Source organism: Asterias rubens, chromosome 5, assembly GCF_902459465.1.
Source record: "Asterias rubens chromosome 5, eAstRub1.3, whole genome shotgun sequence".
In the NCBI taxonomy this organism is placed as follows: Eukaryota; Metazoa; Echinodermata; class Asteroidea; order Forcipulatida; family Asteriidae; genus Asterias; species Asterias rubens.
Genome location: NC_047066.1, coordinates 3,995,086 through 4,022,319, shown reverse-complemented (window position 1 = coordinate 4,022,319; position 27,234 = coordinate 3,995,086). Strand labels below are relative to the sequence as shown.

The following is a 27,234-nucleotide window of genomic DNA, read 5'->3' as shown; positions in this document are numbered from 1 at the left end:
CAGTCTTCTAAAATAACAAACCTGTGAAAATTTGAGCTCAATTGGTCATCGGAGTTGCGAGAAAATGATGAAAGAAAAAAACACCCTTGCTGGAAGAATTTGTGTGCTTTCAGATTGGAATAAAAGACTTCTAGCTAGAAAAAAATAGAAGTATTTTATTATTTTAGTGAGAAATTACCTCTTTCTCAAAAACTACGTTACTTCAGAGGGAGCCGTTTCTCACAATGTTTTATACTACCCACAGCTCCCCAATGCTCGTTACCAAGTCAGTTTTTAAGTTAATATTTGTTTTGAGTAATTACCAAACGTGTACCTTCCCTTTAATGCTTATAATTATTGTGAGTAATTGCCAATAGTGTCCACTGCCTTTATTTGGAAAATTTCAGTCATATTTCGCACCTGACCTCTGGCATTTCCTTTTGCTCGTATCACTCAGAATCATGTGAATTTCTGGAAAATACAATCCCTTAGTACCCGTAGGTACCCGTGGGTAAACTTAGGACTAGTCCTAGGCAATGCTTAGAGATAGGACCAGTCCTAAGTTAGGATGGGTTACTGGTCCTAACTTATAGGACCAGTCCTATCTCTTTCTTAGCATTGCCTAGGACTAGTCCTAAAGTAGGACTACCTTTGTGAAATCCACCCCAGGTATAGTGGCATCCCACAACAGTGTCGTGAGGTCAATGACATCGCGGAAAACAAATATCCGCAAGGAAGGACCTAAGGTAGCGTAGAAAAGGAAATAAAAACACTGTAATATATTTACCCAATGATCGGCTGTTCTGACACTTTGATCAATCCATACTCGTTTATGTTTTAGTAGCCTATAACGCTTACCGGTACTTAGCGAATCGCACCACAATAGGTCTACTTTCAAATTAAAACTAAAGTAAGAAGATGGAACTTTAAATAAATAGTAAATCTGCGGGTAAAACATGTGTAATATAAATCTCTTTTGAGTGAGTGTTGGCTCTGAAAAGAGACCAAACCAGCTCTTTTCAGAGCCATCACTGATTCATAAGACATGTACAAATGGTTGTACCCGCAAGTTTACTATTTATTTTAGCCTTTCTTCATATTTCCCCAAACAATGCAAAGCTTCAAACAATACTTGAAACGAAAGACCACAGTCACGGCCGATTTTCTACCTTCCGCCCATGGTAGTAGGCCTATAGTTAAAAACGCAGGCAGTTCTTTTCAGAACTGAGAAGTCTCCCGAACCAAAACATCTAAAACTCCGCGGTAGAATGTAAAGCATGACAGTTCTCAAAAGAACCGTGATTGATCGGTGTCCGCCCGATAGTCCGAAGGTCTCCGTAATAGTCCGAAGGTTGAAGGTTCAATAGTCCGCCGAAGGTTCGGTAGCCCGAACGCACAAATTTCCCATAACAGGGCGTCGTTAAGTCCGAAAATGAAATAGGGTTCGTTAATTTGAACATTTGATACGAATGGTTTGCGGTAACACCACGTTATGATAATCTCTAAATGAGTTGGGGTGGTTTTGAAAAGAATCATTGGTTTCAACTCATAATTAATAATTGAATATGCAAGTATTACACAAAAATGAATATACACACATGATATGTTACAGCAAACATAATATTTATTGAAACCTCACCATGCAATGACTCAAATCCCCTATTGTACTTTCAAATTGTTTAGTGGAGCGACATTGTTGACTTTCCCCAGGGGTTGTCTTTGATACCTTTCCTTGAATATTTCTTGTTAAGCACTTTGTGGGGTGCGTCAAACTTTGTTGGGTACACCCATCATTGTCAAAAACACGCCACAAGTATAGCCTTTTATCCCATAAAAACCACATCACCAAAGTAATGTCTTTCTAATGAAACGGGTTATTAACAGTGCTATTAACAATGTTATTTTTATTTGGAGTAAAGTCTACAGGAGCGCATTAAAGGGGATAAGGTCAGGAGTCCAAAGGGGTCCGATGTTAACAACTCAAACTATTGTTTATGTATTAAGAGACTGCAAATTGCTGATTGATTTAGATTGAGGGTAGTTGAGTTAGCCGACTCATCGTTTTCTAGTTTATCTATTGCTATCTGATTAACCTAAGTGGCTTAGTGTTATGAAGGAGGAGTGTATTGATTAAGCCTCAAACTTCGACATTGATGCTGTATAGGACCTAACACTGTGAAAAGGTCGTCCAGTTTTTGTTTATTTATTTTGTTGCGATGCCTGGGATTATCAGAAAAGCAAACCTAATTACTGTACTAGCCACTAACCAAATGGAGAAGACAAGAAAGGAAGATTCAGTTTTAGATGTGGGAGAAACCCCACAGAGATAATCTAAGGAAAACCCACACCATCAGGAAAGGCTTGTAAACCCAATCCACACAGTGCATCCCCAGTGGGATTCGAACCATGGTCCTAAAGGTGGAATTTGGGTGGAAAACCCCAGAGAAAGAATCCAGCGAAAACCAGCACATCAGCCCTGGTCTTTGTTTGACGGTGACGAAACAATGATAAAACACTGCTCCAACAAAGCTGTAACAAGAGCATGCCCAGCTTTGAAATCAGCTAAAGGGTGAACATTTTAGGGGGTATACACCATTTTTTAAAAGAGAGCAATAATGCCCCTAAGTTTAGCTTTAGATCGTCCAAAATTAAAATGAGATATTTCCAGTTTTCCCAACATTAAAGGCAGTGGACACTATTGGTTATTACTCAAAATATTTATTTGCATAAAACCTTACTTGATAACGAGTAATGGAGAGCTGTTGATATAGTATAAAACATTGTGAGAAACGGCTCCCTCTGAAGTAACGTAGTTTTCGAGAAAGAAGTAATTTTTCGACGAATTTGATTTCGAGACCTCATAATTTAGCATCTGAAAGCACACAACTTCGTGTGACAAGAGTGTTTTTTCTTTCATCATTATGTCGCAACTTTGACGAACAATTGAGCTCAAATTTTCCCAGGTTTGTTATTTTATGCATATATGTTGAGATATAAACAAGTGAGAATACTGGTCTTTGACAATTACCAATAGTGTCCAGTGTCTTTAACAATTTTGTGCAAATATCATGGTATAGAGGAACAGCTTGTGGTGACGTACGTATCATCATATATTTTGTAGGTTTTGAATGGGTATAAGCAAAACCACAAAGTGCCGTTAATTTAAACAGTGGCCAATGGACCTTGACAATCTTCAGGATCAAGTTGCGTGAGAAGTAAATCGCACAAACAGTTTGATTTATTCCCCGTTTTATTTTATTGTGTGTAAAGATCAAGGCTGCAATTTGCAGTCAAGTTGTGTATATCAATGTGGAACCAAATAAATTGAGGTTCGGGCAGACAGCACGAACATAAACATTCATGTTATTTTGGCAGGACAATGAGTGAAATCACTGAATGGAATTTGTGGCGTTGCATTTTGAGATCAATACAATTATTACTATAGGTTTGCGGTAACACCGTGTATGTGTTTTTCTTGCTGGGTAGATTATGTTCTTTTAAGAAATTGTCTTGCTTTAAATTCTACTGCTATTTGCCGCAGGAGTAGGTTTTTCGGATTTCGGGAGACTTCTCAGTTCTGAAAAACTAGGAACTAAACGAGTTTTCGGATAAGGAACTTACCTCGTCCTAAGTCCTAAGATTAATTCTAAGTTAGGAAGAGTTTGGTGAAATCGACGGCTGGTGGGCAGAGAAATCGGCCAAGACTACTAACTTTAGTTTTAGTGGATCGAGGGGATTGTTACTGATTACGGGCCCCTTTGAAATCTGGAACTGTGATATAAATAAATTACCCGATTGAAAAAAAAAATCATAATTTATAGGCTTTAATGTGATCGGGTTTCAATTTGTTTTTACTGTTTTTGTTTTGTTTTCCATTTGTCGTGAGGTCAATGACATCGCGGAAAACAAATATCCGCAAGGAAGGACCTAAGGTAGCGTAGAAAAGGAAATAAAAACACTGTAATATATTTACCCAATGATCGGCTGTTCTGACACTTTGATCAATCCATACTCGTTTATGTTTTAGTAGCCTATAACGCTTACCGGTACTTAGCGAATCGCACCACAATAGGTCTACTTTCAAATTAAAACTAAAGTAAGAAGATGGAACTTTAAATAAATAGTAAATCTGCGGGTAAAACATGTGTAATATAAATCTCTTTTGAGTGAGTGTTGGCTCTGAAAAGAGACCAAACCAGCTCTTTTCAGAGCCATCACTGATTCATAAGACATGTACAAATGGTTGTACCCGCAAGTTTACTATTTATTTTAGCCTTTCTTCATATTTCCCCAAACAATGCAAAGCTTCAAACAATACTTGAAACGAAAGACCACAGTCACGGCCGATTTTCTACCTTCCGCCCATGGTAGTAGGCCTATAGTTAAAAACGCAGGCAGTTCTTTTCAGAACTGAGAAGTCTCCCGAACCAAAACATCTAAAACTCCGCGGTAGAATGTAAAGCATGACAGTTCTCAAAAGAACCGTGATTGATCGGTGTCCGCCCGATAGTCCGAAGGTCTCCGTAATAGTCCGAATGTTGAAGGTTCAATAGTCCGCCGAAGGTTCGGTAGCCCGAACGCACAAATTTCCCATAACAGGGCGTCGTTAAGTCCGAAAATGAAATAGGGTTCGTTAATTTGAACATTTGATACGAATGGTCTGCGGTAACACCACGTTATGATAATCTCTAAATGAGTTGGGGTGGTTTTGAAAAGAATCATTGGTTTCAACTCATAATTAATAATTGAATATGCAAGTATTACACAAAAATGAATATACACACATGATATGTTACAGCAAACATAATATTTATTGAAACCTCACCATGCAATGACTCAAATCCCCTATTGTACTTTCAAATTGTTTAGTGGAGCGACATTGTTGACTTTCCCCAGGGGTTGTCTTTGATACCTTTCCTTGAATATTTCTTGTTAAGCACTTTGTGGGGTGCGTCAAACTTTGTGGGGTACACCCATCATTGTCAAAAACACGCCACAAGTATAGCCTTTTATCCCATAAAAACCACATCACCAAAGTAATGTCTTTCTAATGAAACGGGTTATTAACAGTGCTATTAACAATGTTATTTTTATTTGGAGTAAAGTCTACAGGAGCGCATTAAAGGGGATAAGGTCAGGAGTCCAAAGGGGTCCGATGTTAACAACTCAAACTATTGTTTATGTATTACGAGACTGCAAATTGCTGATTGATCTAGATTGAGGGTAGTTGAGTTAGCCGACTCATCGTTTTCTAGTTTATCTATTGCTATCTGATTAACCTAAGTGGCTTAGTGTTATGAAGGAGGAGTGTATTGATTAAGCCTCAAACTTTGACATTGATGCTGTAGGACCTAACACTGTGAAAAGGTCGTCCAGTTTTTGTTTATTTATTTTGTTGCGATGCCTGGGATTATCAGAAAAGCAAACCTAATTACTGTACTAGCCACTAACCAAATGGAGAAGACAAGAAAGGAAGATTCAGTTTTAGATGTGGGAGAAACCCCAGAGAGATAATCTAAGGAAAACCCACACCATCAGGAAAGGCTTGTAAACCCAATCCACACAGTGCATCCCCAGTGGGATTCGAACCATGGTCCTAAAGGTGGAATTTGGGTGGAAAACCCCAAAGAAAGAATCCAGCGATAACCAGCACAATCAGGAATGGGCCTGTAAATCCAATCCACACAGTGCATCCCCAGTGGGATTCGAACCATGGTCCCAAAGGTGGAATTTGGGTGGAAAACCCCAGAGAAAGAATCCAGCGAAAACCAGCACAATCAGGAATGGGCCTGTAAATCCAATCCACACAGTGCATCGACCCCGGCTCCACAAAGCTGGAAGGTGAGACCACTCAAATCATGGGTGTGATTTTTTTAATGGCAACCTTTAGGCCTACTTGTTACGTCTCAAATCATGGGTGCACCTTTGGTTTAATGGCAACCCATTGCAATAACGGATCTCAAGTCAAGAAATCCAGGTTTCTGATGATGGGGGGAAAAATGCTCTCAAGAAAGCAAAAGGTGGCGGTGGGAGGCATTGCTCTTCTTTTTGGTCAATGTCAATTTGATTGCCGTGCTGGAAAACAAGACACCCACTGCTGTCTGTACCATAATAATTTAATAACAACGTGCAGCAATGTTAATCAGATGGATCAAAGAATTTTTTAAACAAAAGTTACAATGGAATAAGTGCCGCCTGTACAAAAAAAACATAAAACTGTGAGGTCAAACCATCCCAAGATGTATTGAAACTCACCTACTAGGAAAATGGTAAAAGGTGGTATTATTGACTCTCAATAGACCATATTGAATATGACATCACCGTTCAAATATCTGCCCAACACGATGGCGCTACTGCGCGTGCATGTGCCGCAGAAATCAAACCGAATACTGCATGCTGTGTGGTTCATTGATGTACGCGTTTAGACGCGTATACGGTTTGCCCTACAAGATGGCAACTATATTCAATACGGTCTTTATCAGGCAGAAAGTGCTGTAAATGCGGCAGGCTGTGCAACTGCTTGAACCGTTCCCAGTAACATGGGAGTGAACAGAGGGATGGGAAACTTCATAAAGCAGAAGAATTTTAAAAGAATTCGCCCCTCCGGTAAACCAAAGTATGAAATTAAAAAGTGGTACTGAGGGCAAGTCATTCCATAATACGTGTGTCATAATAATGATAATAATAATAAATAAGTGGATTTTGAACCAATTAATGACCTCAAATATTAAACTGCCACCACAAATTATATCAACTTTATTGCCTTGTAGAATTGTCAACACAGGGTTTGATTTACAACTAAAGATCTACAAATAAAGACTGGCATTGTAAAGTGCCTTATTCACCGGTACATACTGTGAGATTATTGACCACCGTCTCCAGGGTTGGCTGTATATTAAATATAAAAAAAACATAAATACAAGTACTTCAAACTCACTTAAAGAATAAACCACACCCACTATAAAATAGTACGTTTTTTTTTTTTAAACAAAAAGCTTTGTTCACGAGAATCTGGTCAAGAGTGTCTATCATACTCAGAATGGTCCAGAACTCTTGCGGACAGTCTTAACAGATCAGCTCATTTTGGGGGTGGATAAAAGTGAGCATTGTTAAGTAATACAGTAAGGTTTGTGGTAAAACCATGTTATGATAATCTCTAATTGAGTTGGGGTGGATCTAAAAAGAAACATTGGTCAGAACTACCCCAACTAAATTAGAGGTTATCATTACATGTTGGTAACCGCAAACCTTACTGTATCGTGCAAAGTTTCAAATCCTTCTAATTTTTTTAGTAAAAAAAAACAAACAAAATGTTAAGTACTTTCAGAAGTTTCCACTGCAGGGCCAAATGTCATGGATCTGCTTTCCGCAAGCAAAGAATCACCGCTTAAGGAAGTAGGGAATTCTGTGCCCACGGCAAGCGTTTTTTTTCACAGGTTAGTGGTGAATTTTGGCTTGTGTGCGTGCGTACTCGAGGCATTCTACACTTACACAGCTAATTGCATAAATTCAGGTTTGCACGTAAGCGAAGAATGGTGATTGTAAGCACAGCATTCAGCGATAAGCAGAGTCAAGAAATTGGGCCCGCGAGTGTCATGTTTTATGTTCAAAAATGTCTGAAAAAAGGGACAAACAAACAGACTGCAAGAGTTAATACAACCCTCAAGCAATGGCCTAGATTTCACTTGTCCTACTTCAATAGTACTGTCGCTAATACAAAGGCGACTACAGAACCTAGCGTCACGGGGGAGATCAAGCTACCTGAGCCGCGTGGTAGTGCATTGAGGTCGTTCAGGTAGACTGTTCGCCCGTTCAGGGGCTGGACTGGGCGGAATGTATCCGCGTACGTCTCGTTCACGGCGTCTCCCAGTTCATTCTTGTTCAAGCTGCGGAACATGTCCATCTGAAAAAGATGACAAGGGACAGGAAGGAAAGAAAGGTTAGAGAGTCTTTACAGAAAAGTCAACCATTTATTTAAAAAAAATACATAATCTATAAAGCAGTAAATTTACTTCTACTTAGATTGAAAACTTTTGGATGGTTCGAATTAGATGGATTGCAGATGACGTCATTGACCACCATCTTTAATGAAATGTGAAACGTGAAAGGCCTATCATTGGCTGAGAGTGGTGCGCACAGCGTACACGCCTGCAATTTTCCAACGCTTATCATCAAATATAGCAGTCGATGACGCTATGTGCAATGCATCAATCAGAACGGGTGTGGTTTGTCGTAGTAAAAATGTAAAACATCAAATAACTACAAATGCTCTACAATTAATTCCTTCATATGGTTTGCCAAGTTAAAGTGGTTTCAGTTATGCAAAGCCAGAGCAACAACGCTAATGGCTACCTACATACAGTTCAAGAGGTAGTAATAACTGCCCCCAAATATGAGCATCGCAGAACTGACCTTGAATCAAAGAGTTCAAACATTTCAAGTTGAATAATTGTTTTTGTTTTTTAACAGAGTAAAGCCTGGTTCATAGTTTCTGCGAATGCAAATGCAATACTAGAATTTGACGTCAAAAATTTGCATCGAATTTGCAACGAATGTGCATCAGTCCAACGACAACAGCCCTGTAATGTCCACATTTCTTTAGCATTCCAAAGAAGTATGTATGAAATGGGCTTCCGTGTCAGTTTCAAAGATATATATAGCCTAGCAGAGTGAGTTAAATAATGACAATAGTTTTGAAAATTTACTGAACAAATATAGAGCGAAAATAAGTACTATGTACTTGTGTGCATTATTTTGAATGCACGACGAGATACACCAAATCAAACAACCAATTCATGTAGTTATAATGCACTGAAACATTATAGAGAGTTTCTTATATAGTATTTTATTTTATTTTATATTTTATTTTAAATCTTCGGACATAATTCTTTGTTGGCAGGGGCCGTCCAGGGCAAGGCAAAAGTTTTAAAAACTTTCATCAAAGCGACGTGCCCTCCCAGACCCCTCCAACAAAAAAACATACACGTTGATAAAAATACAGAAAATAAAAGACACTTAAATCGCAAAAGCAAGCAATAGGGAGAGATAAATTCCTAGCACAAGGACATTTCCTGTTGAAAGATTGCAAAAAGGAAAAGGAAACAGGCATAATACATGGTGGACTACAAAAAAAAGCATGACAGCAGTTGCCTTTGTTGTGTCTGAAGTTCTACGCTGTGTCTCCCATTATGTAACATAGTTGTGATTCTGTCATAATTTTGGTTTAGTTCTATCATCGTGGCCGTATTGTGGTATTTGTATTGTTTGTTTGTTTGGTTTTGTTTGAGGTGTTAGTTTGAGGTGTTTGTTTGTCTGGTTGGGTGTTTTGTTTTTGCGTTTCGTTTATCCATCTCGTTTTGATGTTATTGTTGTTACTATACGCTTTGTTTTATAATTTAAATGATCTTATTACCTTCCTTTGTTTTGTAAAAGGCATCCCAGCTTACAAGCTTTGCTTTAATGGGCCATGCCTCCATACAGTTTTCAGTCTTGTAACATCCTATTGTTTGCATTTGTATATTGCGTTTGTATGGAAATAAATGTTGATTGATTGATTGATTGATTGGATGATAAGTTTGGCTCGCTCAAAACATCATCTGAATCAGGCCTAGAACTACATTCAGTCCACAGATACCATTGTTGCCCATGGTCTTTGGCCTTGGTGTCCCTCTAAAAGTTTCCTATTGACTTTAAGATTGTCCAATTGCCATGCCCTTTGCAAACTAAAGTCAGCCAATTGCCCTTTCAAAGATGAAGTTCCAGGTATGTGAAGGTGCTGAGAGATGAACTCTAAGAAGCCTGTCAAAACAAAGCCTATAAAGATGTTGGATTTGCATTGGGGATAAAGAGTATTAATTTTAATAGTAGATGTTAAATTTGCATCGGGGATAAAGAATATATTTTTTTTTTACCCAAACACCAATGTGTGTTAGCACTGTATACTCAGTACTTCCCCGAGTCCTGTGAAATATCACAGGAATTTTAATTTTGGTTTTTACCCATACACCGATGTGTGTGAGCACTGTATACTCAGTACTTTCCCGAGTCCTGTGAAATATCACAGGAATTTTAATTTTGGTTTTTACCCATACACCGATGTGTGTGAGCACTGTATACTCAGTACTTTCCCGAGTCCTGTGAAATATCACAGGAATTTTAATTTTGGTTTTTACCCATACACCGATGTGTGTGAGCACTGTATACTCAGTACTTTCCCGAGTCCTGTGAAATATCACAGGAATTTTAATTTTGGTTTTTACCCATACACCGATGTGTGTGAGCACTGTATACTCAGTACTTTCCCGAGTCCTGTGATAAAATATCACAGGCATATTACTTGGGTGGGATTTGAACCCTCGACCCTTGCAATTCTAGAGCAGTGTCTTACTAACTAGAATACCGAGGTTGCCCTGTAGCTAGAGGCAGTTCGAATCCTGTTTTGGAGGTTGCCCTGTAGCTAGAGGCAGTTCGAATCCTGTTTTGGCTCATCATTTTATTCTCTAAGAACAAACTCTACCTGCAAGTAGATACACACATGGTGTTACCACAAACCAAATATACAAGAACTCTCTCATTGCGTTCACTGATGTAACAACTGGGGATAAGCCACAGACTAACAAGAGGTGAGTGTAGATTTAATAAGGTGCCCAAAGGGATTCACAGAAACCTTTGATGTTGTGGGCACTTAAAATGCTTCCTTTGCTTAATGGATTCGTTTAAGTCTTGGACAAAAAAATGGGTGGGGTCCAGGGATCCTTTTGTGTAATGCCTCTTTTTGCTACACAGATTCGTTTAATTCGGAATCCTTAACTTAACAAGCATGCTTCGTTTTTAAAAGGGCAAAGACGCAAGGCAATTTCTACTGGGTCAGTAGAATCCTATTGTTGTTGATAAATAAGGGAATCACTGTGTGGTGATGAGGTTTTCAACTAGTGGTTTAATCCCAACGAGGCCTGGTTCTTGATAATTTTACCGAGACGAAGTCGAGGTAAATTATCAAGAACCAGGCCTCGGCGAGTTTAATTAAACCACTGGTTGAAAACCGATTCAACACACTTTGATTCCCATTCATAAATACCTTCAACATGCACATGTTGTCCAAGCCTAGAAGGGACCCATGGTCTAGTGGGGGACATAGCCATACATGATAGTTCCGCAGGCATTAACCTTTGCATGACCTTTGCAAAGTGACAAGTCCCCACTATTGTCCCAGCAGGGGTTTGTCTTTTCTGAACAACCATCCATCAATAGAATGAAGGGATCAGATCCTACCCCTGTATTTCTGCTATTTATACTGGGGCAAGTTCGCGTACTCTAACTTGCCCCAGTATAGCGACCATTATAGTCAACCACTACTAGTCAATGTTCCATGGTTACCTACGTATACCAGGCAAACTTGCCCAATTGGGTTGACTTTATAGTCCCTCGCTCGAACTTGACCCTGGTGGCAGCAGTCTGCGCATCACCTTGTCATATGTATGTGCTTGCGCTCAGTTTCAATTAATGCTTAACAGAAGTCACCCTTATCATTATCAAGTTCAAACCCAGATATTCTTGTCCAAATCTCAGTATTGTGACTTTGTTGTGTTTACTTTAAAAGACTTATTTGTTGAAAGAATTGAACTGGATTCCAAGTTTTGCAAGGCCATGGTGGAAAATGCAGCTGATGTGTACAGACAAATAATTCTACCTGAACTCCTAGGACAAGTGTTCACTAGATCCACAAATGCTGAGGATTAAGTGACCATGTAGAATAGATTGTAAAGTTTCCCCATAATGTAATTGCTAAAGGACCAAATTGGGGGGGGGGGGGGAGGATTGTGCACTTTGGGTTAAAGAATGAAATAATTAAAGTGCACAATTTGTTTAGCAGCTGAACTACAATTGATGTGAGGTTTTACAAGTTACTTCATACAGCCAACAATCACAGCAAAACGCAATTTGTTCCTCTTTGTTTCTTGCAATAAATTAGTTTATTCACTGTTTCACAGTTTATTTACACTCCTGCTCGGGTCCATAAATGTTACCAATTTATTATCAATTTAGACAACAATTTAATTGCAATAAATTAGTTTATTCACTGTTTCACAGTTTATTTACACTCCTGCTTAGCTCAATAAATGTTACCAATATATTATCAATTTAGACAACAATAAAAGTTATCACACAAGTGAGTGGAATACAGAAAAATATAGCGCTTCTGCACCAGGGGTGGAGTACTAAGTTAGTTTCAGTTACTTACGCTGCACTGTTTTAGAACACAAGAGGATCTGACAAATTGGATAGATAACAGCAAACTTTAAAAATAGTACCGAGTGAGCTTTTCAGAGAAAGAGGAATATTGGGGTCCAAAATGTGGAATTGTTTGACCCTTCCAATGGCCAGCTCAACATGTATCCTTACCTCTGCAATGTTTTGGGTTTGGCAAACTTCATCAACAGTAAACTGTCCAAACACACAATTCAGAAAGGGCGGAATATTCAGAAATGCCCCCCGTCACCGACTGTAAAGCCTTTGTCTGCTAAGACAAGATCTCCCTTGTTTAGAAGAGATAGGAAACCACTTTTTTCAGTTATTGTACGATCTGATGTTCTGCCTCCCCACGCTTCACTTACATATGAAATAAAACCTGTTGGAGATATCGTTACAAGAAATTTGACGGTATTATGGTGCTTATAAGAACTCCAGGTTAATGACTGAGCAGTGAAATTAGAAGGGGTCTCAATGAATAGTTCAGTACAGTCTATTATAAAACGTTATTTTCAAACTTTGAATACTGTCCAGGTAATGTCTGATTAATGATGTCAATAGTGGGTGGCAAATTCAAAAGGAGATAGAACTTTTTCCATCAGAAAGACCCAAGTAGTGATTATTCAGAACATATGAGACACAGATACACTGAAGCGATCTGACAGGTCTGTCAAAAACAACCCAACTTTCAATCGCATCAAAGTTGCCAAAAGTTGATCTTCAAGTGAAAGCCTCATATGTCTCCTTAATCCATCTGTTTCCTTATCTATACACCCATGATTATATCTCACCCTGTGAGTGAATGGCAGTAACAAATTAAAAAGCTATACAAACGTGACCCAGTTTGGCAGACCTGTGTAGAATTTGGTGTATTTGTCGTTTTCTTTTATTTTTGTAGACAATGTGAACTGCTTTTCCTTTGACTTCAGCTCATCTGAAAGCCGTTTGACCTCATCACGCAGTTCTTGGTGAGTTGCGGCATAACTATCCATATGCACTGATGCATTCAGTGATGAACTTAGCTCCATAGCAGCCTGTTCCTCCTCTTCTCTCTTCCTTTTCTTCTCAAATTCTTCATCCTGATATTAGAAATGTTTAAAATAACAGATAAACGTTTGAATTATTCAACTTATTATGGTGTACGGTGACAAAGGCTACATGTAGTTGAGCTATCTCAGGAACTTGCTCTTGAGTCGATCGATACATGATAATCACTTGACTTCATAACATTTATTTGATTGCCCGGTCCCAACTGATATTGGATTTGAATCAGCCAGCTCACCCTGGCAAGCTTGCTGCTATGGGTGCGTGTGCGCAGTTGCACCAAGTATAAACCGGCCTTAGACATACAGAAAAAATATAGTGCTTCGCGTCCCATATCCAACGAGTTAAGAATGTCATTTTTGCACTGACCGTTTGTGGAGCTTGACGCATTGACACTGACAATATGCAGAGTGCAATATAAAAACTGCTAGTAGTAGGCTATAGCTTTTTATATCACACTTCGGTTCAAGCATCTGATTTCCCGGATTAGCGCATACTGGTGGAAGTAAAATATCACTAAGTAAAGTTTCCCACATCAGAGCTTTTGGGTTATTTTTACCAAATCAGTAATGGATCAAAGTTCGATGATCTTCTCTTCAGCACGAACAAAAACAATCAGAAATCAAAGCCCCAAGGTTTAAGAAGCCTTTCAAGTTTTATAAATACTCTTTTGTAAAGAGCTAATCCCAGGCAGGACACAAATAATGACAATTAACTTCATCCTAATTTAACGGGTGAAACAAAGAAAATTTGACTAGGTAGTTATTGTCAGTAGTCGTAAAACTTTGATTATTTTGAAGACGATTTATGTACACACTCATTGGTGTAGTTCAGTTGTGTTAACTATAGTTGAAACATTAGCAAATAAATTTGTAACTTACATGTAGGTGCCCAACAATAATATAATGTCACTTTTTTTCAAGCAAAAACTAAAGTCAATCAATGTTACTTACAATTGTTTGTTGACGGCTCGCCAGACGTTGACAACGATCAGATTGTTGGGTACGTATGGTATCGCTGAGAACCTTGACATTTAAGTTCAATGTTGGTCGATTTTTCTCATCCTCTTGGAAATCACTCGGCCAGCCTCCGACAAAATGCTCCCCGCAAATACGATCATTGCCCGTCAATTCCCACTCGCAACCTCTACCCACTGCTCGCCTCCACGCTCCTCTTTTGTGACGATTTGTTTTGGGAAATCGGAAAAAGGACAAACGATTGCCTTTCAACTTCTGATTCGCACAGCCCACCACACAGCAACTCACTGGCATGTTCACTCACATGAACATTTTGACTCAATTGGTCATTCGAGTTGCAAGAAGACAAAATTCAGTGAAAACAAAATCACAGGCATATAACTCGAATGGGATTTGAACCCTTGACCTTTGTGATTCTAGAGCAGTGTCTTACCAACTACACCACTGAGATTGTCCAGTGGCTCGAGGTAGTTCAAATCCTCTACTTTAGTAGCGGGTACCGCGATGATTAGACCACTAATCTCAATCACAGACTGGACTGGGACCAAGTCTATATACGTACTAGACAATAGTACACCTATTGGACTGCACCAAGTAAGATTGGAATGTCCCGTGCACCAGACCGCTTACCCAGAACAAACCAATCATATAATCGGTGCTCATTGAACTGAACTTTTCATGACCTCAAGATCTCTGTTAACTTGTGATCTTGAACAACGACTAAAACGTCATTGCATACCATATTCAAACTTACCCTTTCTATAATTTTGTTTATTTTGCAACTCAAGTAAACAAATTGGTCCTGGAGGGTGCGAGAGGGGGATGTGGTTGGTGTAAGAACAAAACATTTTTGTTGTTGTTATTTAGCCCTGATGGATAGCAGGCCTTGTTGTTATTTAGCCCTGATGGATAGCAGGCCTTGAACTTTGCTTTTTAAAGGGGGCAATTTTCCTCTGGTAAGGGGCACCCGGGCCTGGGGGCACCTCTATAAGGAAAAATGTAAATTTGTACAGGAACTTTACAGGGCGACACAGCAAAAGCAGACCTGCCAACTGTCCTGATATACCCAGGACAGTCCTGGTTTCTGAGTTTTGAAGACCCTAAAAATCGCAGGTGACGCAAAGTTGGACCCCCCAAGTATAAAGTTTTGCGATTTGCACCTCATGTGACAACAAAACCCAGTCCAAATTTGTCCCTATTTCTGAGATACAGATGTTGGCAGGTCTACAAAGGCACAGGGCACCACGGCAATCGCTGTGTCTTATTTTAAAGCCTGTGATGATAGTAGTATAAACTTCTGTTGAAAAATGTTCAACATGTCTTTTAAAGACATTGGACACTATTGGTAATTGTCAAAGACCAGTCTTCTCACTTGGTGTATCTCAACATATGCATAAAATAACAAACTTGTGAACATTTGAGCTCGATTGGTCATCAGAGTTGCGAGATAATAATGAAAGTAAAAAAACACCCTCGTCACACGAAGTTGTGTGCTTTCAGATGCTTGATTTCGAGACCTCAAATTCTAAATCTGAGGTCTCAAAATCAAATTCTTGGAAAATTACTTCTTTCTCGAAAACTATGTCACTTCAGAGGGAGCCGTTTCTCACAGTGTTTTATACCATCAACAGCTCCCCATTACTCGTTACCAAGTGAGGTTTGATGGTGAAAATATTTTGAGTAATTGCCAAAAGTGTCCACTGCCTTTAAAGAATTGTTCAGGAACATTAATGGTACTTACTTGTGCTTGTGAGATTAAAATAGGGTTGGTGAAAACATTCCATACGACCACTTCGTTGCAGGTAGGGGTGGTTAAGGATCCACTGTAACGGTAGAACGATGACAAATTGCTGGGAAGTATGTCCCCAAAGATCAGGGGAGTGGCGAGGTCTTCATGGTCACCTATTGGAGAACAAAGACATGTACAGAATCAATGTTTTAGAGAGATCAAAATCTTCCAGGCATGATACTAATTGACCTCAGAGAAAATGATATTGGACCCCTTGCATACCGCAAAACGCTACACTGGCGCCCACATTTTCACGCACAAAGAACAGCTACATGTACAGTCCAATCATCTCAGTGAGGGTGCTTTGTGCTCTCATTTCAGAATAATTTGTTGTATTTTCAGGGGGAAAATTTGATAAGTACACAGGCCTTGTTGCATTTTACAGCAAATTTGTAAAAGTTTTAGGCTACTTTTTAAGAATGTTTATGTATTGTACCAGTGCAATTCAACCTATCAATTGTACATTTGGTTTAATGTTGTTTTTTAATAAGATAAACCAATAAATTTAATGTTAGTCAATGTACTATAATATAAAATTTGATAAGTTCACAACGCCTTTCTGCATTCTAAGGAAACAACGTTCAAAAGTACACTAGGCCATAAATTGCAGCATTTTATGGCAAAATTTGTCGTAGTTTCTGGCACAAGGCTATGGCATTTTTGCCTTTTAGTGCAGTTCTGTTGCATTTTCTTTAAAAAAAAATATAGATAAACCAATAAATTTAATGTTAGTCAATGTACTATAATATAAAATTTGATAAGTTCACAAGGCCTTTCTGCATTCTAAGGAAACAACGTTCAAAAGTACACTAGGATAAATTGCAGCATTTTATGGCAAAATTTGTCGTAGTTTCTGGCACAAGGCTATGGCATTTTTGCCTTTTAGTGCAGTTCTGTTGCATTTTCTTTAAAAAAAAATATAGCCTTATATATTTGAGAGCAAATTTGTTGCATTTTCACTTTGAATAGTGCAGAACACTATACAGCCTTTTGGAATTTTAGGGCAAAATTTGTAGAATATGCAGGCAAAAATTGATTTGTACACAGCCTTGTTGCGATTCACAGCAAATTTTTTAGAGTTTTAAGCTACTTTTTAAGAATATATATTTATTGTACCAGTGTAATTCAACCTTTAAGTTGCCATATGGCACATTCCGTTTTATGTTTTTTTTTTATATTATGAAATAAACCAAAAAGTTTTAATGTAAAATAATGTAATATCATATCAAACTTGATAAGTTCACAAGGCTTTTTTGCATTCTAGGGAAACATTGTTCAAAAAAGTACTCAAGGCTATAAACATACCGCATTTTATGGCCAAATTCTTCGTAGCTTCTGGCAAAATTTGATAAATACACAAGACAATACAGCCTTGTTGTATTTTAGGGGGAAATTTGTCGTAGTTACTTAACTGTCAAGATTAACGACCAAACAAGCCTCTAGCCTCTATTAATCATACAGAACTGAGATGTGTATTTTCATTCAATCACAACATGTTTTTGTTTACTTCATCAAAAATGCAAGAGTCCTGTGCCCATTTATAACAATTCACTTTGTGAAAACACTCAGTTTAACACGGTCATTGATTTTTTCTTTCAATGCAAAATTCACACTGTGTGTGTTGGACATCAGTGTCAAAATGCACTGCTTTTATGACTTTCAAGGACTTCAATAGAGATCAAATATAACTTTGATGTTTGGAACCATTCGATTGTTCTTTATGAAGATAACAATAAAAATAACCCTGTGAAAATATTATTTGAAAAGTTGGTCACGTTTTTGATATATCGTTGAAAATCCAGAGCAGTTATGTCTAAGATTGCAGTAACCCCTTTTTTTTTTTTTTTTTTTTGGGGGGGGGGGTAAAAACTGATATATTTTTCTTGACCACACTTCAAAGCCTTAAACCATCTCGGCTCCCTGGAGAGTGCCTGTGTTGCCAAATGTGTAGTGCACTAAGCTAAACCAACCACAAGAACCATCTCTGCCCTCACAGGTACCCATTTACCCCTGGGTGGAGAGAAGCAATTATAGTAAAGTGTCTTGCTCGGGGACACAAGTGTCACGACCGGAATTCAAACCCACACTCTGCTGAAACAGAAACACCAGAGGTTGAGTTCGGTGCTCGTATCTGCTCGGCCACGACATCCTATACCAAAGCAATGACCGGGGTCATGAAGGCAATAATCCTTTTTGAGGTATGGCACGCACGCGTCACACGCTGCGACTGATGCCACGCTCACCATGTTTGTGGTAATTAGGTTCACGTGTAAACGCCGCGTCGCCTAAAATGCACACTTCACAGAATAACACACGTTCTATTTCTAGTGGTCAATACGCACAAATTTACCACAACTTTACAGTGTTGTAGCATTGTGTCCGCCATACCTCAAAAAGGCTTATAGCCTTCATTCATGCCTCAATAAAATATCAGACCTGCCAAAATGTATCCTATTATCATATTGTAGTTTGAATTTCTGATCTAAGAAATATTGCCTTTAAAGACACTGGGTACCTTTGGTAATTGTCAAAGGCCAGTCTTCTCACTTGGTGTGTCTCAACATGTGCACACAATAACAAACCTGTGATAATTTGAACTCAATTGGTCGTCGAAGTTGCAAGATAATAATGGAAGAAAAAACATCCTTATCCCACGAAGTTGTGTGCTTTCAAATGCTTAATATTGGGACCTCAAAATCTAATTCCGAGGTCTCAAATACAAACTCAAATATTTAAGTGGAAAATTACATCTTTCTCAAAAACTAGGTTACTTCAGAGGGAGCTGTTTCTCACAATGTTTTATACTATCAACAGCTCTACATAGTTCATTACCATGTAAGGTTTTTTATGCTAACAATTATTTCGAGCAATTACCAAGTGTCCACTGCCTTTAAGCCCAGGAGGGAGTAATAATAGCTTAGGTAAATCTGATGGGCTAGACATGGTTCTTGTAATTGATAGCTTGCTGCTCTATTTACTCAGCATGCACAGTTTGTATATACTCCCCAGGTAGCTGCTATAGGTCAATTGATTTGGAAAAGCAATGTTTGCAACCATTTGTGAATGGCATAACGTTTCGACCCTACATCTCAAGGTGTGGTAGACACCTAGGCCATTAAAATTGAGAGAAAAACTTGGAAATTCATGAAGGTTTAAAGGCAGTGGACACTATTGAAAATTACTCAAAATAATTATCAGCATAAAACCTTACTTGGTCACAAGTAATGGAGGAGGTTGATAGCATAAAACATTGGGAGAAGCGGCTCCCTCTGAAGTGACATAGTTTTCGAGAAAGAAGTAATTTTCCACGAATTTGATTTGGAGACGTCAAGTTTAGAATTTGAGGTCTCAAAATCAACCATCTGAAAGCACCCAACTTCGTGTGACAAGGGTGTTTTTTCTTTCATAGTTATCTCGCAACTCCGACGACCAATCTAGCTCAAATTTTCACAGGTTTGTTATTTTATGCATTGTATGTTGAGATACACCAAGTGAGAAGACTGGTCTTTGACAATTACCAATAGTGTCCAGTGTCTTTAAGGTTTGATAAAATTGTGTAGGGTTCTTTTCTTTCAATGAAGTGAGGAAATGACCAGGTACCCTAAACTTTGCAGAGTTTTTGTTGCACTTTTCTCTGGCACTTTTATTCAAATGAATAAATTAGAAGACCAAACATTGGCTAATTAGCTGAAAAGTTGGAGTGTTTAGACTGGCAGGGGGGCTGGGGGTGTAGGCCCAATTCTTCACTGACGCACAGAAAGGCAATTGCCTCCCCCTGCCGTAGTGCCCATGGAATGATCCAGTAGAAATTTACAATTTCCTCATAAGATGCCCTTTACCAAGGAGAAAGATGTGGTGCCCTAGCCCTTTCAAAAACGAAGCATCCAGGCCTGGGGTGTTTCAGGTTTCTATTTCCACTTCCATGGTTATGAACCTGTGTTTTTCTAGTATGCATGGAATATTGATAGATCCTGTATTGTTAGGTAAGTGTGCATGATGACGAGTTTTGTATTTTTTTTTCAAGATGACTGCTTAGTATTTCAAATCAGACAGGCCACCATTTCTTCAGTTTGAACCCACCGCAAACTTATTTTTTTTCGGAACAACAGGGTCGGATTATACTAACAAGATTTGCTGGTAGGCATCCACTATTATTGTCTTATGGAACAGATGGTTACACGTGTTTAACAAAAATAAAAAAACAAAAAATAGTGTAAAAAAAAGGATGCAGCACCAAAAAAGGATGCAGGCGAGGACGATCGACTGGTAATTTTTTTTTTTTGGCCTTACCGCAAACCAAATAACTGTAGAAAAAAGCTCAATATAAATAATCATATTATTGTAAATGGGAAACTTGCTCACCATTTTTTGTTTCCCTCACAACTGAAAGGCAGTGGACACTATTGGTAATTACTCAAAGTAATTACTGCATAAAACCTTACTTGGTGACAAGTAATGGGCAGAGGTTGATGGTATAAAACATTGGGAGAAACGGCTCCCTCTGAACTGACATAGTTTTTGAGAAAGAAGTAATTTTCCACGAATTTGATTTTGAGACCTCAGATTTAGAACTTGAGGTCTCGAAATCAACCATATATCCGCACACAACTTCGTGTGACGAGGTTTTTTCTTCTTTCATTATTATCTCGCAACTTCGAGCTTTAATTTTCACAGGTTTGTTATTTTGTACATATGCTGAGAAGACTTGTCTTTGACAATTACCAGTATAGTGTCCAGTGTCTTTAGTTGACTAGGCCTAATGAATAAATCAGAGAAGTAAAGAATGAGATACAACATACCATGAAACTGAATTCCAGACAAAGCATCAAAGAGTGGTGCAAAAGCTGGGTTGTCCTCATCTTGAATCTGTATAAGGAGGGAAAACAAGAAGAAGATGGTTATGAAGAAGTCTCAGTGTTCATATCTTCATATTTTGCATAGTTTCCAATCTTTAGTCACTTTTAAGTGACTAGGCCTAATGAATAAATCAGAGAAGTAAAGAATGAGATACAACATACCATGAAACTGAATTGAAAGACCCCTAAAAGGGGATTGGCTACTTTTTGCAGGACACACAAAACACAAACGTCCAAAGATTTAGATTAAACTTAAGTTTAAAGATATTGATGGTAGAAAGTTAAAACATTACTTAAGTAAGATTTGAAACTTTGCATGGTGGAAGTAAGATATAGAAAAGTTTGCGTTAACACCATGTAATAACAATCTCTAAATGAGTTGGGGTGGTTCTGAAAAGACCCGTTGGATTAACTCGACGTTTCGATCAGTATGCTCTGATCGTCTTCTGGAGAATGCTGGACTCTGATGCTGCATGCTGCTTAAGTACTGGGCGGCGGATCAGCGGTGATGCATGAAGGCGGGAAATATAGGCGGGAAGTGAACTCGATGATACTTGCTGGGGTGCTCTTTATTTTTGATAAATGAGTACAACATTTTCCTGAAAATAAATTTTGTCTCACTAAGACAAAAATTATTTTAGCACGTACGTCAGATTTACGCAATTTCTGAAAACATTGTTCAGTGATTTTCACGCTTTAATCTCAAAACCTTGATGACCACAGTGAGTAGGGATTCGTGCCATGGCCAAAAACTGGATCTACGAGAGCATGGAGGTATTTCTACCTCCATGACGAGAGGTATCAAAACCCTTTAACTTCCTATCAGTCAGGATAAAAAGCACATCAATTAGTCCTCCCCACCCTCGGCAAATGTAATTTTATTTTGGAAACTAAACAAAGCTTCTATATAAGCACCCATCTGCTTTTTTAAAAGTCCCTGCCCGAAAAGATAAAGTTTTAAAAATCTGAGTCTGAGCCATTTTTTGTTGAGAGGACCACTTTGTCTCAGCAAGTCCTCAAGTATCATGAATGTACTAGCTAGGCCATATCCAAATTGCCAGCTACAACTACATCTATGACAAGGGCTGTGGAAACCACATCCTATACTTCAACCCCTAAGGCAAAAAAAACAAAACAGTTATCCGTCTGGATTTTTTCAAAAAAGAGGAGGAGGAGGGCCTTTTTATTTATTATTATTATTATTATTTTTTCCAAGATGGCCGCTTAGTATTTCAAATCAAACAGGCCACCAATCCTTCAGTTCGAACCCATCGCAAACTGTTTTTATACCTATTTGTTGCATGAGGACAGGTGTGTTAACACTTTTAAGAGAACCTGGTAGGCATGCACTGTTTTATGAAACAGACGGTTACACAAGTTCGCGTTAGAGAGCATCACATTAGATTCAGGAAAAGCTCCTAGGCCAGTCCTTTTGAAACGATGGATTAAAAAAAAAATGACAGACGTGGCCTAATGACAGACGTGGCCTAATTTAAAAAAAGCGTCAGGTCCTTTGAGTCAGGTGTCAAAGTAAGTCTCCTCGTCTCTCGGGATAAACCTCTTGAAAGTCAAGTATTATCAAGCCCATTTTTATTGAATCCAAGTCTAAAGTCCCAAATGGAGGGGTTAGTGGTTATCTGTGGAGTGACTTTTATGATTTAATAAAAAAAGGGTTAAATCAGGAGGGCACATCTCCAGGGTCCACAAAAAGGTGATAAGTTTGCCAGGATTTATGACCAATCAAACACTTCATAATCATGTAAGCCACCAGTCTGACAGATGTCACACCAAGATATATTGGTTCAACTTTTTTAGCCCCTCCCCTTGGTTCAACTTTTAAGCAAAAGTACTTTGACTTGACTGTTGGTGATACGGTTCTCCAATTAAATCTGGAATGTTTTCCGAAGTTAAAGATCCTGTACACTATTGGTAATTGTCAAAGACCAGTCTTCTCACTTGGTGTATCTCAACATATGCATCAAAAAACAAACCTGTGAACATTTGAGCTCAATTGGTCGTCGAAGTTGCGAGATAATAATAATGAAAGAAAACAAACCCTGTGACACGAAGTTGTGTGCTTTCAGATGCTTGATTTCTAGACCTCAAACTCTCAAAGGTCTCAGAATTGGATTCGTTGGGAATGACTTCTTTCTTGAAACTACCTTGCTTCAGAGGGAGACATTTCTCAATGTTTTATTCTATCAACAGCTCTCCATTACTCGTTACCAAGTAAGGCTTCATACTAATAATTACTTGATTAATTCCCAATAATTATTTTGATTAATTACCAATAGTCACTGTGAGCAACTTTACCCTGAAAATGCCCTGAAAATCCGTTTTGCCGTGAAATAACTAAATTCACGGCAATTTCAGGGCAACCCAACTCAATGAAAACACCCTGAAATATTCTTCAGATTTCTGCTCTAATGAAAACACCATGAAAATGCCGTGAACTAACCTTGGCAATAAATCACAAGAAACACAGAGAAGCACGTGAAAATGCCCTGAACTTGGTTTTTGCAATAAACCACATGGCTAATTGGCTTGGGGCTAGACAACCCTATAATTGCAATGTGTCAGTTCCCTTTCAATTGACCACTGTTAGCCTAATTGATAGAAGAACAAGAAGTGTGGTATTTCTTTGACAGATTGAGCTTGCCTGAAATTGCCTTGAAATTGCCCTGAATGGCATCACCAAAAACTGAGCAACAAGAGACACTGTGAAATTGCCTTGAATTCACCTTGATCTCCAATTTCACGGCAAAACGGATTTTCACGGCAAGTTAATTATATAGTGAGTGTCCCATTATTTACACAGCTGCTGGGAGTGTATTATTGACATTAATGTGGGAATATCCACAAGAAAGGGCACATGATAGGAAATGATTAATGATGGCGCCATAAATAAAATCATGTTTTGAAGTATGACTTCAGTGGGACAAAAGACTCATCACAATGAAATCCCCCTAGCCTAGGTCCCCCTGCCCCAGGCTAAGGCTGGGATTTTACCTCAGTGCTTCTAAAAAACAAACTACCCAAACAACATTTTTTTCCAGACACATCGCAGCCCAATTCCAAGCCCAAGCTTAAGTTTCGGAAAGGCCTTCATATCTGACTCTTAAGAAAGTCCCAAAAGTCAGGGCCCAATTTCATGGGTCTGCTAACCCCCAAATACTGCGCTTTTGATAACAATTCTCTGCTTTATGTAAGCGCCAATTCCTGCGCTAGCTGTGTAAGCGAGGAAAGTCTAGTTATGTGGAGTATGCACGCGCACAGGCAAACATTTCCACACCTTGGCCCAATTTCATGGCTCTGAACCAAGTGCCTTTATCGGAAAGAGAAGGGGCGGGCCCCGGTGTTCCTGGTTTACTAGGCTGCATATTGCGCCACAGCACCTAGTAAACCATTACATTGGTGCTATATAAAGAAATAGGTTTCATATTTCCATCCGTATCTCCACATACCTTGCAGGCAAAATACTGAGTGCTTTGATACCCCCAGCTAGTGGTGTGATAAAGCATTGAATAAAAAAACAAGTATTTTTATTAATATTATGATAAGTAAAAAGTCCAACAAAAAAAGATTAGTGTGACTTTCTAAATCGCTTACGAGTTTATAACTCCATAAAAAGGATTAACTCAAGAGAACACAACTCCAATGTACACAAAATTGCAGCTTGCCAAGATTTACAACCAATCCTAAAGATTCCTTACTTGGGGACTGTACACAATTATCAACAATTTGACAACATGCCTGGAATCACACGCAGGCCACCCGTGGCCTCTCCATTGCCCCTGAGTTCGGCCTTGGTGCCCTTTAAAAGTTTCCTATTGACATGAAGTTTTTACAATGGAAGTGCCCTTTGCAAAATGAGAATGGCCTTGCCCTTTTAAAAAGGAAACTCCAGGCCTGATACAGGGGTACAATCTGTACGCTGGGATGGAGTGGTTAATGCACGCGTACCTTTAAAAAAAAAAAAAACAAACATAACTTCAGGGCTTCTTTTTGCACCGTTAGATAAGACGCTTTTTTTTACCTTTCGAGAGTCAGTCAAATAGGCTGCATCTTGTGCCCAGGCATATTATATCTAACTTTGGTTTTTACCCATACATTGATGTGTATTAGTACTGTATACTCAGCACTTTCCCAGAGTCCTGTGAAAAAATGTCACAAGCATATCACTCGGGTGGGATTCGAAGCCACGCCCCTTGCAATTCTAGAGCAGTGTCTTACCAACCGAAATTGCCCGGTAGCTGGAGGCAGTTCGAATGTTTTAGCAGCGAGTAATGCACAGATACAATAGATGTTAAATTTGTAGCGGGATAAAACAAATTGGTCATTACCCATACACCGATGTATGTTAGCACTGTATACTCAGTACTATCTCGAGTCCTGGGCAAAAATAGTGTGAACCTTTTTTCTTTATACACTAGTTAGGAGGAGGAGGGGGGTGTTGAAAAAATGAGGGCAGGCCTCGAATTAATCCTCAGCACCCACAGCAATTGACGTGGTGCCCTGTGCTTTTGCTGTGGTGCCCTTTGTAAAGCTCCTATACAAATTTTCCTCATAGAAGTGCCCCTAACCAGAAAGAAATTGCTGACAATATTGTGAATGGTCCCTTATCCATTTTGACAGCCAGACATGTCACAGCGGGAGATTTATAGCTTCAATTTGTTAGCAGAGTTAGAACTTTGACTTGACTGATGGAAGTAAAGGGTACAGGGTAAAGGGTTCATCAGTTCAAATAATCTCCTTAGTTACATAAAGCTAATACATTCTGGTTTATGAATTATTGATATATATGTGGGCAATTGGTGGTCTCGTTGTTAAGACACTTCTCTAGAATTGCAAAGGTCGTAGTTTCGAGTCCCACCCAAGTAATACATGCTGATATTTGTTCAAAGAGCTCAGGAAAGTACTGAGCATTTAGTGCTTTCACACATCGGTGTATGGACAAAACCAAAATGAATATTCTTAATCCCTGATGCAAATTTCCATAATGAAATACAATTTCATGTATTTTTGGATGTGGACATGGAAGGCACGGATTGTGGTAAAAAAAGGTTTATAGTATGACAGGCCTCGAGGTTTAAGCGATGAAAGGGCAAGGTCATTTTCATTTTGCTAGGGCACTTCTATTGCAAAATCTGAAAGTCTATAGGAAACTTTTAAAGGGGCACCAAGGCAATGGAGGCAATGGCCTCTGCGTAATTCCAGGACTGGTATGTATGAAACAAGGACAGATTAGTTGTTTTCGTTCGCAAGAAGTTCTATAATAAAGTAATTAATTAGCCCAAAGTTGTCCAGACACTGTAACCAATTCCGTCATGGATAGCTATCAAAATTAAGAAAGCCTCTTCCCGAGTTGCAAGGCCTGATACTTCACAAAGGCAACGAAGGCGATTGCCTCCATGCCCCCTGGTCGTTGCCTTGGTGCCCTTGAAATGCTCCATGCAGTAGAAATTTACAGTTTCCTTGTAGTGTGCCCTTTACCAAGGATAAAATGCCTTGATGCCCTTGCCCTTTAAAAAATGAAACATACAGCCCTGAAGCCCCCTCCAAGAGTAAAAATTGCTTTGTAGAAACGTGGACAGAATTTTGAAACCTCGTGCACGAAACGTAACACAAGGTGTCAGTGTCATATTATCCTCCCACTGTTATACGCCATGATAAATCAAGAAATTAAATTCAAGCAAAACCACCTGTGATGGATTATCATAGATATGCAACTTTATGCAACTTTGTTTTTTCACAAAATGGGAAACTGCTGAATGGGCAGCATACGCACAATTTTGCACAGTGTTTTTTTTGTTGTTGATTTTTTTAATTTTTTAAAATTTTTTGTAGAACTGTTAAGGCAGAAAACAAGATGAAATCATATTAATTGTTTTGTATCCATACATCGATACTGTATACTCAGTACTTTCCTGAGCTCTGTGAATACAAAAGAATCACAATCATATTACTTGGGTGGGATTGAAACCCATGACTTTACAATTCTAGAGCAGTGTCTTACCAACTAGACCACTGAGATTAAAATCAGCTGATCTCAGTTGAATGGTTGTAAGAGTCCGGAGGGCTTGAACTAGACCTGTTCTGGTCTGCATTCTTCATTTTTTTAAAGGGCAAGGACACTGAGGCATTTTCTCCTTGTTAAAGGAACACGTTGCCTTGGATCGGTCGAATTGGTCTATAAAAAAGCGTTTGAAACCGTTTGTTATGAAATGTATGTGGTTGGAAAGATGTTTTAAAAGTAGAATATAATGATCCACACAAGATTCTCAAAATTGCACGGTTTTCATTTTACGTCGCGAATTAACCCGGTCGGCCATTTATGGGA

The 27,234-nt window shown here is 38.8% G+C and overlaps 2 protein-coding genes and 1 long non-coding RNA gene across 3 annotated transcripts in view; 1 reads left to right on the top strand and 2 right to left on the bottom strand.

Annotated features, from left to right (window-relative positions):
• The first annotated feature begins 630 nt into the window (after nucleotides 1–630).
• Nucleotides 631–6,892, top strand: LOC117290915. Its single transcript, XR_004519099.1, has 2 exons — nucleotides 631–679; nucleotides 3,866–6,892. It is a non-coding gene; the product is annotated as an uncharacterized LOC117290915 (long non-coding RNA).
• The window catches only part of LOC117290913 (carbonic anhydrase 2-like), a 56,277-nt gene continuing 33,814 nt past the window's right edge, over nucleotides 4,772–27,234 (bottom strand). Inside the window, exons 6-8 of the mRNA XM_033772486.1 lie at nucleotides 20,838–20,904; nucleotides 15,991–16,151; nucleotides 4,772–7,882 (exon numbers count right to left, since the gene is read on the bottom strand). Coding sequence (XP_033628377.1) covers nucleotides 7,670–7,882; nucleotides 15,991–16,151; nucleotides 20,838–20,904 — 441 coding nt within the window. The 3' untranslated portion in view covers nucleotides 4,772–7,669. The remainder of the gene's footprint in view (nucleotides 7,883–15,990; nucleotides 16,152–20,837; nucleotides 20,905–27,234) is intronic.
• On the bottom strand, nucleotides 11,942–14,725 carry LOC117290914 (THAP domain-containing protein 11-like). Its single transcript, XM_033772487.1, has 2 exons — nucleotides 14,226–14,725; nucleotides 11,942–13,307 (listed from the first exon to the last, which is right to left on the bottom strand). Exons 1-2 carry the CDS (start codon nucleotides 14,541–14,543, stop codon nucleotides 13,053–13,055), a joined length of 573 nt encoding a protein of 190 aa, XP_033628378.1. The 5' UTR covers nucleotides 14,544–14,725; the 3' UTR covers nucleotides 11,942–13,052.

Excerpts from the sequence above, each read along its gene's own strand:
- LOC117290914 (XM_033772487.1), bottom strand. The coding sequence starts at position 14,543 with ATGCCAGTGAGTTGCTGTGTGGTGGGCTGTGCGAATCAGAAGTTGAAA. Across the intron at positions 13,308-14,225 it reads CGAGCCGTCAACAAACAATT|GATGAAGAATTTGAGAAGAA; the intron begins GTAAGTAACATT and ends TTCTAATATCAG.